This window comes from Argiope bruennichi, chromosome X2 (genome assembly GCF_947563725.1).
Source record: "Argiope bruennichi chromosome X2, qqArgBrue1.1, whole genome shotgun sequence".
Classification (NCBI taxonomy): Eukaryota; Metazoa; Arthropoda; class Arachnida; order Araneae; family Araneidae; genus Argiope; species Argiope bruennichi.
Window position 1 is genome coordinate 68,761,090 of NC_079163.1, and position 15,948 is coordinate 68,777,037.

Below are 15,948 nucleotides of genomic sequence, written 5' to 3' on the forward strand. Positions count from 1 at the left end.
ACTTGCGTACACCAGAACAAGTCACTGAACCACCAACTTGTCTTGCAATTTCAGCATAAGAGAGGCCATTTTCTCTCAATATGACAATTCGGCTTCTTTTTGTAGATGTCCAATCAGTTCTTCTTGTTTGTGACATTGTTTAAAATTAGTTTAATTAAAATAAAGGACTTAAAATATTCAAAAACAGCAATATTCTATTTAATTGTACTAGTATGCATCATTCCGCAAAATATTTCCATAACAATAACTCTTTTACCATCCAAATAACCTAAACTATAGTTACAGACATTTGATGGATCCTCAAAACAGTGTTTGTGATTGGCTAGTACGCTTTTATTACAAAATACGTCATAATTCAAAACGATTTGTGTTTGTTTGTTCTACTAAAATGAACGTAACTTTTTTTGTAATACAGATATTGTAATACTACTTTTGTTATTAAATTCTACATTAAATCACCTTCAATTTGATATATAAACATTTGTATTTAAGTGAAAATTAATGTATTCTACAAGCACGCAAAGTTGAAAAACATGAAATGTTCAAAAAATGTCCACACTTTTGGCCACCACTGTATGTATTATTATTAGCCTGAAATAAGATTTTAGCTTAAAATATGTAGCACATTTAACAAAAATATAAAAATTAAAAATTTCAAAAACAATATTCGCTAATATAAGATTACTTTCATTTAAGGATTTTCAAATTTGAATTGCTTTTGAAAAGATTGAATATAAAACAATGAACATACAAACGTGCATATTCATAACTCATACAAAATCATTTTCTCAGTTTTCACTATTCAATTTGTATTTAAAAAGGATAATTTACAAAGTGTATATAAGCAACACGTTGAATTGTTTTATTCTGAAACGATTAAAATTGCTTATATTAAATCGTATATTTTTATAACATAATAATCTTTATATGCAAAACTGAACGTCTTTCTTGATTCTTTATATAATTTTCCATTTCTTGACGAAATGAAACAAAATTTGACACAAATACTTCTTAACACTTGGAAAGATGAAATGTAAAGACTATTAAAAATTTTTTACAACTCTCTAAAGGGGATGAAATGGGAATGGAAAAATTATACGCTTTTCCACAATAAAATAATTTTTACACCATCTTGAAAAAACAGCATTGTAATAACATCAATTACATTATTTTGCTATTCTTCTGTAGTTTTTTATAATTTTTTTCAAAGTCAACAATTTTTATCAGTTCTATATTTTTTTTCCCCTTCGAAGTATTAACCCTATTTCATTGTCTAATTCATTTCATTTCATTGTCTACATAGACGCTTCTGCACGTGTTAATATTAACTTGTTTTCTACAGAGATTTTTACTTTTAATATGCAGAGTAGAAGAAAAATTTAACATGGACATACAATAATTAAATCACTGTTTTTAAAATTGTTGCTAATTTTTTATCTACTTGGTATAATTTTGTCTCATATTTCTTTTTAAATTTTTTTATGCATCTAGCAATCATATCACCTTTTTCTTTTACAGTTTTTTAGTAGAGTTCACATAATATGATTTCATTTTACTTGATAATTTTTTTTAGTTTTTATTGCATTATTATGTGCCAAACGGCAAAACTAATCCGAAATATTTAGAATAGTAATTATTATAAAGTAGATAAACGGATTCTAAAAATTCTTAAAAGATGGAATATAAAAAAATATGAAAACGGTCAAGACATATCCCCCCCCCCCCTTACAAACCAATAGAACAAATAAACACTGGCGGAACAACGCGTATTGCGATTAGTTTGCAAATATAAATTTGAATGGCCATTTTTTTTTTTTTTTGTTGAACATTATAGAAATCCACACTCCTTAACGAGTTCAAATGAAAAGCGCACATTTTCCTTAGTACCTTGAAAAATTAATTGTCCTTAAAAAAAATTCTAACCTCTTTTAAAGAAAGTGAAATGCGATATAAAAATCCTTTGGGTTTCCCCCCCCCCATAGCTGCGGAATAAACATATTGCACAAAAATAATTTTTGGATAATCATAAAACTTTAAAAATTAGAATTTCACTCATGTCAATTTTTAATTACCATACAATATTCATCAACTTTAAACATTAGCAACTCATTATTGTCAATTTAATTATCATACAATCATTCTTCGATTTTTCATCAACTGTTCAAAGTTAATTTGAACACAAATTGTATCACATTTTTTTTAAAAAAAATATAAAGATTATTTTACTATTTAATTACTTCTATCATTCGCATGTTTAAATTTAATTTGTTGTATTCAGACATCTTCATTTTTGTTTTTATTATCTAAAATAAAAAGGAACATTTTAATATGCAATTGCAAATAATTTACATTAAACAATGTTATTTACAATTATTGCACATTTTTTTTTTAACTGCCTGACCAAATGACCACTTTTACGTATCCAGTTGATATATCATATACTTTTTTTTTGGTTCCTTTTTTGAATTTGACTTCGAAGAATAACATTTTATTGCACTTCATAAGTTTGACAATATTATACGTTTTATCACACTAGCTTCAATAGAATAATTTTTATTATGTACCAACACATATTTACGTTAGCTTTTCTTTTTCTAAATACAGAATTTTGACCATTCTTTAACTCCGCAATATATAGACTTAAAGCAATTTTTTTGTTGCATAACATCAGTCTCCAAATCTAAGTTCAGGATTGTGAAAATCTGTTTAAACATTGTAAAGTTCTAAACATATGTTAGTTTAAATGCGTGTTGGCATTATTCAACGCGTATATCAAATTTTTAAAAATGAAAATTATTTACTTTGTTATATTATCTGAATTTTTAATTGTAGAGTTTGTTTTCAGTAGATGTTTATATTGAAAAGTTCACATGTGTTCTTACACAAGTATAAAATTAAAGGATCATTATATGACAACAAAAGCTTTGTCTCCTCGCGACAGTATAAATCTCATAAAATAAAATTTAAGGTTTATATAAAATTCTTACTTCGGCTTTTTTTTTTTGTTTGTTTGTGGTATTGTAAAATTATACTAGTTCTCTTCCTCGTTTTAAAAAAACACATGGAAGAATAGATACATTCAAATTAACGAAAACAGAGCAAGTAAATTTGCCTCACTGAAAAATTGTGAAAAGAGTACAAAACCTAAGGCCCTCTATGGTAAACCTACAGAACAACATTATAGAATATGACGATTAAAAGTTTTAAATACAGTAAAGATTCTATTTTTCTGAAGGTTACATGAAGTGCAACATTTCTGTAAAATCTGAGAAAAAACGTGGTATATTAAAAATAAAAGCAAAATACAGAATAAATAATTAAGAGTTTTAATTCAGTTAATAATTATAAAAGATTCTAACACGACCTTTTCTTTTTTGGTACTGTGAAATCAAATCAGTTATTTATTCTTAAAGCCGAATATAGACTATTGTTTTTTCCAAATAAAAAATAAATGCAATTATTTTTACAGTAAAATAGGATAAAAATTTATTTGCCTTATGAAAATATTTGTTTGTTTCAAGAATTAAATCTCGTACCTAATTTCAACAATAAATTTTCTGGCACAATTAAAAAAAATTAAAAACAATATATAAAAGTTAGTTTTTTTTTTTTTTAAGTATACATTGAGGAAAAATTAAAGAACTATACATATTTAAAATCATATAAAAATATTCTATTCATGTAAGTTTTATGAAACAATTGAAAAATGATAACCGATTCCCATACAGACATGCTGCATTTTGTAAACTATAAGGCAATTTCAAAGTTTTCTGAGAATACTAGAAAAAAATTCGTTTCAAAAAGCGAAAGATCTACACCAGATGTCCTGATACTGCTTTTTGCGTGACCAGTTTAATCAGCAATGCTATAGTGCAGAAATACCGAAAGGGAAAGCACTTATATTGTTCAAAACTGGGACACTTAAGCATAAATATACTTTTCAGGCACGACAGTTTCGTTGAGCATAACAATATGAATATCTATCGGCAGGAAGTTTAAGGGGGAAATCTGTTAGAAAATTTAATACAGCAAATAAAATTGCCTGCCAAATAATAGAGACTTTACTACAAAATAAAATACTACCCGAGTTTGATTCTTAAAATTTTCCATGCAATACACTCAATCTGTTGAAAACCATTTAAAGTATGTAGAAAAAGTATGCAGACGAGGAAACAGATGCCAACTTTAAAATCAAATTTGCTTCAAGATCCACGATGAAGAAACCGAATTTAAAGCAACGCATAATTTAAAACATCTGAATTAATTGGAATTAATACGGTATTAATTCGGTAGGGTGTAATTGGCACTTGAATTGCAGTAACCTCCCCGTGATGAGTTTCAAGCAATTCGATAAAAAAAAAAAAAAAAAAAAAAAATCACGAAAACGGCAAAGATCTTCAAAATGATGTATTCTATCAAACAAAATACAATAAATGAACTCACGTTAACAAATCATTCATAAAGATGGTCTTTTAAATTTAAAATACCACAGTGCAGCATTTTATAAAATCGTCTAAACGTTTGTTTTACAATTGAGCCTTCATTTCAAGTCATTTGCACGAACTTATAACGTTTTCTATTATTATGCACCAAAATGGAAGAGACAAGTAGCTGCTACAACAAAAAAGGGGAGAAAAAAAAACTTATCCAGTACAATAACATAAAGGTAAATTCTGGTGTTTGTGACATTTCAATGAATAATTTTTAAAAACATTTTTCGGTTTATTATAACACAACAACAATTACATAACTTTTGAGCCCTATTGAAAATTCGTGAGTTCAAAAATAGATATTTCCCCCCATTCCATTCAATTAGTTCATTCCACTTCAATCAGAGAATGAAAATAGATAGTGAACACTTGAATATTGCTCAAAATGAGCTAAGATATTACAATACCACATATTTTTGTCACGCTTATACTGGAAAATTATTTTTAATACATTACTGATATAATATTAGAGTTCAAGATTTTATACCAAATATGCAATGAAGGATTAAATCCAACTATTACTTAAAAATTTATAAATAAAATGCTTTTATAAAGAAAAATTACAATAAACACTATACCTTCAAAAACTATGTAAAACCTATTTTTCCATTCTTCTGGAGTTCTGCGGTGCAACTCCCTGAATGAATCTTCAAATACATGCTCTCTCCTAACATGGACAGCTAAATCTTCACGTCGGGAACCCTCGTCCATTCTTTCAAGTTCTTGTCTGAAATACCTACGCTTCACATCGAAATCTAAAACTCGTGTATGATCAACAAGAACACAAAAGGGACCATCTGCCAAGGGAGTCGTGGACTGCCGCAAGATTTGATTTAACACAGTTCGATGAGTTTCTAGTAAGAGAAATGTATCACAATTTGTTAATATAAAAATGTTTCATGAAAAAATGTTATAACAGTAAAACATTATCAATTATATAACACTTTTAAAATATTACTGGCTCAACTAAGTTGCATCATTCTAAAAGAAAAAGATAACCTCAAATCAAATGTTACATACTTACAGTAGAATAAAGTAAAATGAAAACAGCTATAATGTTAGCTTTAAAATATTAATCATTTTTGAATTCCATTTACACTGATTCTTTTAAAACAAAATCAGACGTGAAATTAGTGGCACTTAGTTAGACTTAGATGTTAGACATTAGATTAGATATATATTATCAAATTTTGTTACAACTTCATTATCTATTTCTTAATTTCAATGATGTTTATATCAAAATCGATTATTCTTTTTCTCATATTAATCATATAGGATTTCCAATGGAATCTATGCTCCTAAATTAGGGAGAGATGATATCATACTTCAAAAACCTTTATTAGATAATTGAATCTGAGCCATATATTTCTTCATGATATCCATCACATTAGAAAAAGTTTCATGATTAAGTCAAAGAAAAAGTATGACATTAGCACAAAATGACCAACAACATTGTTATGATATCCTCAAATGTTGTTCGTCGTTCAGAATATCAATGACCAATAAGGAGATATCATACAATACATTGTACAAATAGGAAAATTAGAAAGAAGTCATAAATTCTACACAATATATAAAATAAGCGCCATATTTCAAAGACTAGCTTGACCAAACAGCTACAAATCATAATACAACTATAAGAGCAATCTAATCACTCCTGCTCCCACGTTTACTGTTGATTTATATTACCAGTAAGTGTTCACAGGCAGATGCACAATTTACTTTCTGCTTGTTAACTCTAAATGTTCTAGCTGAAACGAGGATCGAAAAGTTTTAACTCAAAAGGAAATTGATGAGTTATTATTGTTTGAAGATGCTGATAAATCTTTTGATGATGCTTTTTTTTTTTTTAAATTTTCCATAGTTTTTTACTATATATCCGTAACTCCGTTGTTTTCATGATTTCTGTAGCTATTGGAGATAACGCATCAACTAAACCTATTTTATTTATCTATCTATAAACAAATACAAATTATAAAAAGATAAACAAATGCAGTATAAAATTATTCATTAAAAATTTAAAATTAAACACCAAATGAAAAAGAAATAAAAATAATGTATTGCTTGAGGCTGCTGTTTTTTAACAATTTGTTAATGCCAGGTTCTGATTTCGCTAGCATCAGCTGCTATTTTCAATGATGGACTATCTGTTATCGACCGCTAGGAGGTCGGTACCACCCCCGTTAAGAACCTAGGACTTAAAAATTTTACTTACAATGTGCGAAGATTTTATTTTGTCAACTGAATTCCACTCCATTTTAGAAAGTTTACCTATTAGTTTATTCCAACAATCATAAAAATTTATTTTCGAGATGCACTACTTGCAACAAAAATTTTAAATACATTTTTTTATAAACTTATCTTTATTTTTAGATACCGCTTCAATTTTAATCATACATGTTTATCGAGAACAAAAATTAGTACTTTTTAAAAATTATTTTCGTAACTTTTTTGTCATTTTGATTTTGACATTGTCTTATGTCTGGGCAACATCATGCACATTTGTTAGTAAAACACAACGAAAACTAAGGATTACCTGCAAATTTCAGAAACTTGATTGCATCTGATGAAAAATTTGATGATGTAGCAGAAACATCTGCACTTGTACTACCTTGGTCAGAAGATGAATTTGAGGAAGATAGAGGTGACACTGGAGGCAAATCTTGAAGATGAGACACTTCATTTTCTTGACTATCTTTATGATGATCTTTCCTACGACAGAACATTGTATAAGAAAATATTTTTAAAAAAATATCTTTAGTATTTTCGTGAACAAATAAAAAAATGAAATGTAATGTAAATGGACAAGCAAGAAATGCAACAAGTTTGCATCACTATTTTCATCTTCTAAATGTCAACAAAAATATCTGAAAACATTCAAGAATTTGAAAAAAATAAGTAAAAACATAAAAAGGATTTCCATACTTTTTTGTTTCTTTGTCAAATGATGCATGAACCAGAAAAAATGCCTCAACAGCAGGTTGTAAAACTAACACAGCATGATGATCAGGGGTTTCTGCTAACTCTGTCAAACAGTCACTTAAAGTTGTCCACAGCTCATCTAACATTAACTGACTACTCAAATGAAGTGAAGGGGAATCTTTAGGTGTGCCAGACGCCTTTGGTTTTGTTGAGAAAGGCACTGAAAAGTAATCAGAAAAGCTTTTACCAGAAACTTATTACAAAATTGAACTGCCAACATATAATCTGCAAACTCTCAAGTTTTTGAGGAAAAATATACATACATAAATACCTCATTTCATGACCTTAAATTATTTACCTTTCCAAACAAGAATGAAAAAATATTAACAGAAGCATTTTTTATTATCTAATTAAAAATGGTATGTCATTACTTGTTTTATTAATTTCACCGAATGGAAAATTTCTTTTAAATATCAAAAATAATCAAAAGAATATATATCAAAATATATAAAGAAAAAATATCAAAAGGAGCAAACACAAATTTCAGTTAATAAGTAACTCATTCAATAACATACCTAAAAGAATGTCACTTGCAATGAGCCCATCCATAAATGTCTCCTCAAATGTATTGACCGATTAAGGTACAATGATGAAGAAATGTACGATTAAGTTTAAATAAAAACTTTTATTTACGAAAGTACACGATGTTAAATGCTAAAAACTGAAATATAAGGCCCGGAACCAGTTGAAAAAGAAAAGCACCAGAAAACGTTTCAAAAACAGCTATAAAATAAAACTCAAAGAGAAAACATGAAGCTTAAGAAGTTAAATAGGTTAATTTCTCACAAGTTACCTGTTTTTCATTCTTTTTTTTTAAAGACAGCAAACAGAAATGCTGTGGAGGTAACAAACAGTAATGTATTAGCTACTCCTCCCACAACCATGTGTATACTTGTTCATGCAATTTTAAAAAGTGAGACATTTTTCAAGATGTATTTACTATTTACTAAAATGCAAAGAAATGGAAGTATGTTTTTACTACCGATAAAATAAAACTTCACACAATATAATGATTCATGAATATTAATTTCTCATGAAAATTTTAATGCCCTGTAGAAATTCTAAGTAATTAAAAAATGCACATTTTTATGAAATTAATTATAGCATTAATAATTTAAGAATTACTTACTTAAATCAAGATCCCACGGAAATGAACCTTCTGCTTCAGCAGACAAAGCGTTTACGATTGCTAACTCTGCTCGGGCAGCTGACGAAATATTGACATCACTACCATTTTCTTGTGCATCAGATTCTAAAACACAGCGTCAAAATTTTTCTTAAAGCATGGAAATTTCAAAGATTTCCTATCTAATTGTCAAATCATTTAATTTTAGAAGTATCTTTAAATGTAAATCCACAAACATATTTTAAGAAATAAATTGTCCAATTCTGCTTTTATTACAGTATTGACTATCTCTTTGGTGATGTAAAATGTTACATGCCAAAAAAAAATAATAGTTTAATAGAGAAATTAAATTAAAAATGATCCGAGAATATTTGATTTCAAAATTTACAGAAGTTATACTAAAATTCAAAATCTTATTTAAAAAAAAAAAAAAAAAGGTAATCTCGGAAAAAGATCTAGAATTTAACTCAGCAAAATTACTCAGATGGCAAAAGAAATTCATTTCATAATTCATTTTTTATGCACTGCCTAACAATAATACAAAAATTCTTAAATTTCATATCTTATTTCTAGCACAATTTGTGCAATAAAGCTGTAATTGAAGTTGAAGAAGTATTATGCTCTTTTATTATAATTGAATGGTGATTATGAGGCTTTTTTTTATTGAAATGAAATTACTTAAGTATAAATACTTCGAGACAAGAGTGTATTAAGATTATTAAAAACTTGCATTACATAATCAAAATATCTTATCAATGTCGTTGATCTAATCAGCAAGAAGAAAAGTAAACATATTGGACCATTCTCTATCCAAAAACTAACTATAATTTGAGAGACAGATGTCAGTGTCAAATATCAATGACACTTGAAATGATACTGTTAATGACTCAAATTTCTATTATTTATTACATAGTTAAATCATTCTGCTGTTTATTGGGTGTTTATAATTTTTTGAACATGTATAACTTTATCAAAAACTACCAAATATCTCTTCAGTATATAAATTCCTAATCATCAAAAAGAGTATGATTATTTATATTCAATCAAACTAATGACTGTTGTAAAGTTGCTATTCAATTATCAGATTGGAACTGGTGGATGAAAATAAGTTCAATCAGATTGTGTACTTTTTATTCAAAATTTGACTACTAATATCCTTCATGGGAAATCTTTTTTACGTGGTAAATATGATACAAATGTTAATATAAAATGTCTGCAAAACCTCTTTAAACTTTTCGACAGCCATTAAAATAATTTTAAAGTCATACATCTGCAGTTTTTTTTTTATATTCAATAAAGAAAGTACCGGTTTTTTATGAAAATGTTGAACATTCAATATACGCGATTAACATAACAAACCTGAAAAGGATTTCCAACCAAGGTCCATGAATCAATGGGGGAATTGACAATAATCTTGACAACTACTGTGATTCTACTTAATAATGCGTCGATCTAGGAAACGGATTTCAATTTGGAAAGGGGCCGTCGCAAAGTTCATGTTGTACTTACATTATAGATTTAAATTTCGTAACCCATAAAATAATTTGAGACGTACTGTGTTGTACATTGTTTTAAGAATGACTATTAATTGTTCATCTCATGAAGAGATCATTATAAAATAAAAAAAATACTGCAAATATATGTTAATTTTATTTTAATGCATTACGACACTTCTCAGATTCTGCATTTTATAAATCTATAACAATATATTAAATAATTTTGATAATATAAAAATTATAACATATACAAATTTAAAAAATACAAATTGCATACCTGTAGTACTTTTATTTTTTGGTAAAAGTGGAGTAGATTCAGTTAACTGAATAATGACTTTTAATATTCTTAAAAAGAAAGCCTGACTGGAAGTTTTACTAGTTAGAGAAGACATAGATGGCAACTGAAGTTCGCGACCACTTCTACTTTTGATTTTGCTGGGTGCCGTAATCACGACAGCTCTATTAGTAAACCTAAAAATCAATTCATTGGAATTTAAAAAATAATTTTAAATAAAAACTTGAAATCTGAAAATATAATTTTCGATTAAAATTCTTTATAAGACTGTATCTCACGAATTGTCCTTGAAAGGCAGGGAAAAGAGGTGGAAATACAATCAACATATAATAAGACATATCAAGAGAAAACAATTAATGCACCAATAAAATTACGTGTTTTTTTTTTTACATGTATTTATGGGAGGATGTCAGAAGAAATTTCAGGCTTATATATCCAGTGGTGTCGCAAATAGGGAGAATAGATAACCTGGGAATTAGTCTAAGGGAGCAGCAAAAAGATTAAAAGTTAGCACTAATGATGAAATGGAATTTAAAAAAATAATAATTCATATTCTACTGTTTGTAATACATTTTTAAAAATCCCATCTCTTAAAAGCAGTAATTATCACAGCAACAAAAGATGGTAAAAGATGCCTCAGGTGTTACTATTTTATAGAAGTGATTCATTATAACAACAACATTTTTATAGATTCTGCAAATGTCAGAAAGTTTTTTAATATTGACAAATATTAAAGTATTTTGAATAGATATATTAAAATGATATAATATGTTGTGCATTAGATCAATTTGTTTACTTAGATCCATATAAGCAAAAGGTCAATCTGATAATGCTGTAACAGAAAAATTTTGAACTATAATATTTTTCTTCAATTACTTTTTACATTATAAAATGAGTTCTTCCATACAGGGTTGATATAGGTCACATTTCAAATTAATAAATAGATTGGATTGCATGATTATCCACATATATTTCGATAGAATTTAATTTGCTTGACAAGCAAAAAATATTTTAAAATATTGGTTGACAATTTCCTTTAAAATAATGCTTTTCAATATTAGTTATGCTCAGTTAAGCATTACATCATTTCAAAAAGTTATTTTTACCTTTTAGTTTGATATTTTTTTTAAAAAAAGGATACTTTTTAAGGATTCTGAGAATTTATTATTTTTCTTTGCAAAGCTATTAAGTTTAGTATGGCAAGCAAAACATGTCGCAGACAGTAGCTTTACATTTCAATTTTTCAAGGAATGCATAAGTATATGAATAACAGGTGTTTGAATTTTAAGTATCGTTAACAGGAAAAAGGGCATTTAGAATAAATAGGAAAAACGCAATTTTATACAAGAATTTTAAAACTGATTATCAATTAATGGCTGCAGAATTTATACATCTCTAAACCAACAACTGAAGACATTTTATAATAATTATAAACAAAAAAAGCAAATAAAAAGTTGACCAGAAGCCACCCCTTTTGACATACACAAAATATACATACCTATCTTGTATAGTACCCTTTAACTGAAATTTTCCATCATATTCCGTATCCCGATCGTCTGATTCTGGAAACTTATCATTAACTAACGGCACATTTAGATTTCTCAATTCATACATCAGAGCTCTAATATTTTTACAAACAACTTGGCCAAGCTGACGAGCACCATCCAATAGTAAATATAAAACAGTCCGCCTCGTTTTTACACATCCTCTAGATAGTCTGAGTAATAATGCAGTAGCATCTTCCAAGCCTTCTTCTGAACAAGTTTTTGATGTTAAAACCTATAAAAATCAAAACGTCTAATTACCATATTTACTATGTATGTTTCATTTCATATAAAAAGGAAAAGCCAGACATATGTATGAAAATTCCGATTACTCAGGAATAGCAAAATGATACATTAGATATACATAAATTACAATGATAATCAGATAATTGTGCAAGAATATAAACATTTCCGCTATGCTGCTAAACTTATTAAATTTTATACTAATGCACAATGACCTATTAGGGCAAGAGTTCATAAAGAATTTGGAGCAAGTAAGATCACTGAAATTTTGGGCATTAGTACTTACATGCATTCAAGTAAAGGATGGAAAGTCTGGTTGGCCCCATGGGTTCTTATTGCATATTGTACACATGCTTCAAAAAATTATGGCTAGAAAAAATACATTAATTCCCACGGGATTTAAATAATTTGAAATTAAACATGTTAATAAATGAAAAAATAAAAGTCCCAAGACATTTTAGGTGGTTTAAAAATATGGCCAGACCATCATGAATTTCTTTTTGAAAATATTCCAATAATAATTTAAGCACAATGAAATTTAAATGTTGCACTCATTGAACATATTTAAGAACGTTGACAAAAAGCCAGATCGAAAGAAAAATCGCGAGTGAAAAACTTGACATGAACAACAGTGAAAACAACAAACACCAGTCAGCGATCATGTGAGATATTTAAATCAATGAAAATCTATTTCGAAGTCGACAGGACAGCAAGAGCTGGGTAAAACTCGCAATTGAGAATAATAATTGCTCACGTAAGAGTGAAATTGCAAGAATCCTTTAAATGACTTGCGAGTAAGTTGGCTATTTCGTGAATACGGTTGATAGTGAAGAAATTTGCTATAATCTATCATAATTAGCCGAAAAGGTTCCAAAAACACCATTAGTGATTTGTGGTTTTTATTCTAGTATCAAAAACCATTAAAATTAAGTTAAATATTCTTTAAAACTTTGAAATTTATGAATATCTCTAATTTTTTTAACTTCTTAAAATTTCTGTAGAATTTTTAGTAGCTATAATTTAAATTATATCTACATCAATTAATTCTAACAATCGCATATAAAATTGATTTTTTTTATTATATTAGAGATAAAAGTAATTACTCCAAAACATTTCATCTACGTGTATTAGCATTTGAAGCTTGCTTTCTGAGTCACGTTAATTCCCTAACTGCCCATCAAGGCAGAGTGAACAGGGTCCCCGATAGTGACCGATCAACAACACCTCACTCGCATTCACTCCCCATCGATAACGTTTTTCAATAAGACGCACGTGCAATTTTTCTTTATGTCTGGCAATTATTTGAAACAATTATTTTCCTCTGGCTTTTTGCTAATATTCTTAAAAACATTGAATAAATGCAGCTTTTAAATTTTACCGGACCTAAAATATTTTTTAACTTCTTTTTAAAATAGGAATTCGAAATTTTCAGACATGTTTAAACTAACTAAGAAGTCTCGGACTTTTACAGGGTGGCCATCATTACTGCAGTTTGAATTTTCCTGACTTTTTTTCAGATATATCTAATATCCTTAGAACGATGTCGCTTTATTTTATTTAATTATTCCACAATATGTTCTCTAATTGAAAAGTTGCTCAACTCTTTTAAATAAATTAATGTAAAATAAAATTTAATATTGAGAGGAAAAAAAACCATCATTTTCACTTATTGAATTCAGATAAGCCTCTCTCTGTATTGCATAAAAAGAAAACGTTTTTAAAATATAAATTTCAAAAAAGATAGTATGAAGGAATTATATAAATTTTTGTGGCAAACAGTTTAATATACTTCAATATGCATAAGAAAAATACTGCCCTTCACTTAAATTTTTTAAAAGAAAAATACACAAAAAATGAGTACTTATAATAACCAAACAAATTAATTTCTTGTGTTTAATATTATTTTTAAATTATAGAGCATTTTGTTGAATGCATAAGGGAGTATGAAACGAGTACAAAATTTTATAAATGTTATAATATTAGCAATAACGTCCATTTATATGAAGAATTTAGCAAGTCCGTATTAATAATGTTTAAAAAAATATTTTATGTATATATTAGCAATTACGTCCGATACTTTATTATTCAGGAAAACAAATCTCCGAAAGGTGTAAAAAAACTAATTAATTTAACTGTTTTATTTTAATTAAGTATTATAATAATGGGTGAATACTTTACATCCAGTTAAAATGGTTTCAATATTAATATTCAAAATTCTTATTTTCACTTACGTAACACGTGGAATGATCGATCTGACGTTCGACGGGAAAAAAAGGGGAGAAAAACCTCTCCCTATTACAGTATTAAATAAATAAATATCTTTTTAAATAATAGACCCCTTAAAGATTAAAATCATAATAGGAGTTGGGCTTTAGTTAGCCTGCCTTTTCTCATAGAACTCAAATTTTTTTTTCGCTAATTATGTCGATGACGTTCTAAAAAAACGCAAACAAATCTTTCGGGGAAAATGCTCTGTAATATATATGTAAGCATTATTTTGTGTGAAGCAGAATGCAGTTTCGAAGACAATGAAGAGACTTTCAATTTCGTGACGTCGTTTTATTTCATCTTGGAGAAGCATGCATTATGTACAAGCAGGAGCGACGAGCAACACACAATGACACAGAAATAAATGAGGGAAAAGCTCTTGAACATTTTATCCCTGGTCTTATATAACCTGAGATATGGATAGGGATGTTCTCTTATTTTCTGATCCAATTCCGCCTTTTTTTTTTTTTTTTTTTTTTTTTGTTTGTTTAACTCAACACGAGCTGAAATCGGCAATTCCCACACTCCGATTGAAAGGATAAAAATTTATCAAGCTACGCAAATTCTTTTAAAATATACCTATTTCCCCTTACCTAAATCGACACGAGTCAAGAAATCCCTATCAGAATCTCATAGCATATAAGCGTGGGGAAAAATATTTCTGTCTCTTGACGCTCCTTTCTATTTTCATCGCTGGTGAACTGACGTCAGCTTTGTTCGCTCTTCTTGTACACAAATGATGCCTCCCTGGATGGAATAAAAGCAAAGTCTAAAAATTCAGAAGTGTCTCCTGTCTCTTCGGTAACGGCTCTGCTTCAAAGATACGTGTTTCACCATATACATTATACATTAGATATGTTAGTTAATCTTTCTTTTCCATTGTAGTTTCAAATGTAAATTTGCCTGAACTGTTCAAGCTAGTACGCCCCAGTCTAAAAACGATGAATTAACGAATTATTATACAGTCATATTATCATTCCAATGCCATAAATTATGCAAAAAAAAAAAATGAAGGTAAAGAAAAAATCTTCTAAGTATATAGAATATTAAAGTAAGGCAAATAATAAATTTTTTTATAGACAAAAAAAAGCCAGCACAATTTGAATCAAAATCCATTATGAAAGGACTGTTGAACACGAGTTGTTCTTCAGAATTGAAGGAGCTTCCCAAATATAGTACTGACGATACTACATACTCGAAATATTGATCCCTGAGAATTGTAAATATAAATCTCCAGCAGCTTGGTTAATGGGCAGAAACACTGATGGCTTCTGTTTTAAACTATCAATAAATGTTTGATTTTCTTTGGTTTGCCAACGATGTTTCATTCCACTTCAGAAAAAATACTAGCGAATTTTCAAGTCCGATAAAAATACGAATTTATAAGAAAATTTCCCTTTTCATAAAAAATTTCTCTGCCATTTCCTTGATTTTCCCCGATAACCCGGAAATCCCTGACGATTCCCAGTCGGCTGGCCACCCTGTTTTATTAACATGCTTGATT

The 15,948-nt window shown here is 28.2% G+C and overlaps 1 protein-coding gene across 5 annotated transcripts in view; it reads right to left on the bottom strand.

Moving 5' to 3' along the window:
• The window catches only part of LOC129961102 (E3 ubiquitin-protein ligase HUWE1-like), a 254,804-nt gene that overhangs the window by 7,955 nt on the left and 230,901 nt on the right, over positions 1–15,948 (bottom strand). For all 5 annotated transcript variants that reach the window (XM_056074928.1, XM_056074930.1, XM_056074931.1 and 2 more), the window contains 6 exons: positions 11,888–12,168; positions 10,372–10,565; positions 8,602–8,724; positions 7,416–7,632; positions 7,027–7,202; positions 5,069–5,344 (listed from right to left, as the gene is read on the bottom strand). In XM_056074928.1, the coding sequence (XP_055930903.1) occupies positions 5,069–5,344; positions 7,027–7,202; positions 7,416–7,632; positions 8,602–8,724; positions 10,372–10,565; positions 11,888–12,168 (1,267 nt within the window). The remainder of the gene's footprint in view (positions 1–5,068; positions 5,345–7,026; positions 7,203–7,415; positions 7,633–8,601; positions 8,725–10,371; positions 10,566–11,887; positions 12,169–15,948) is intronic.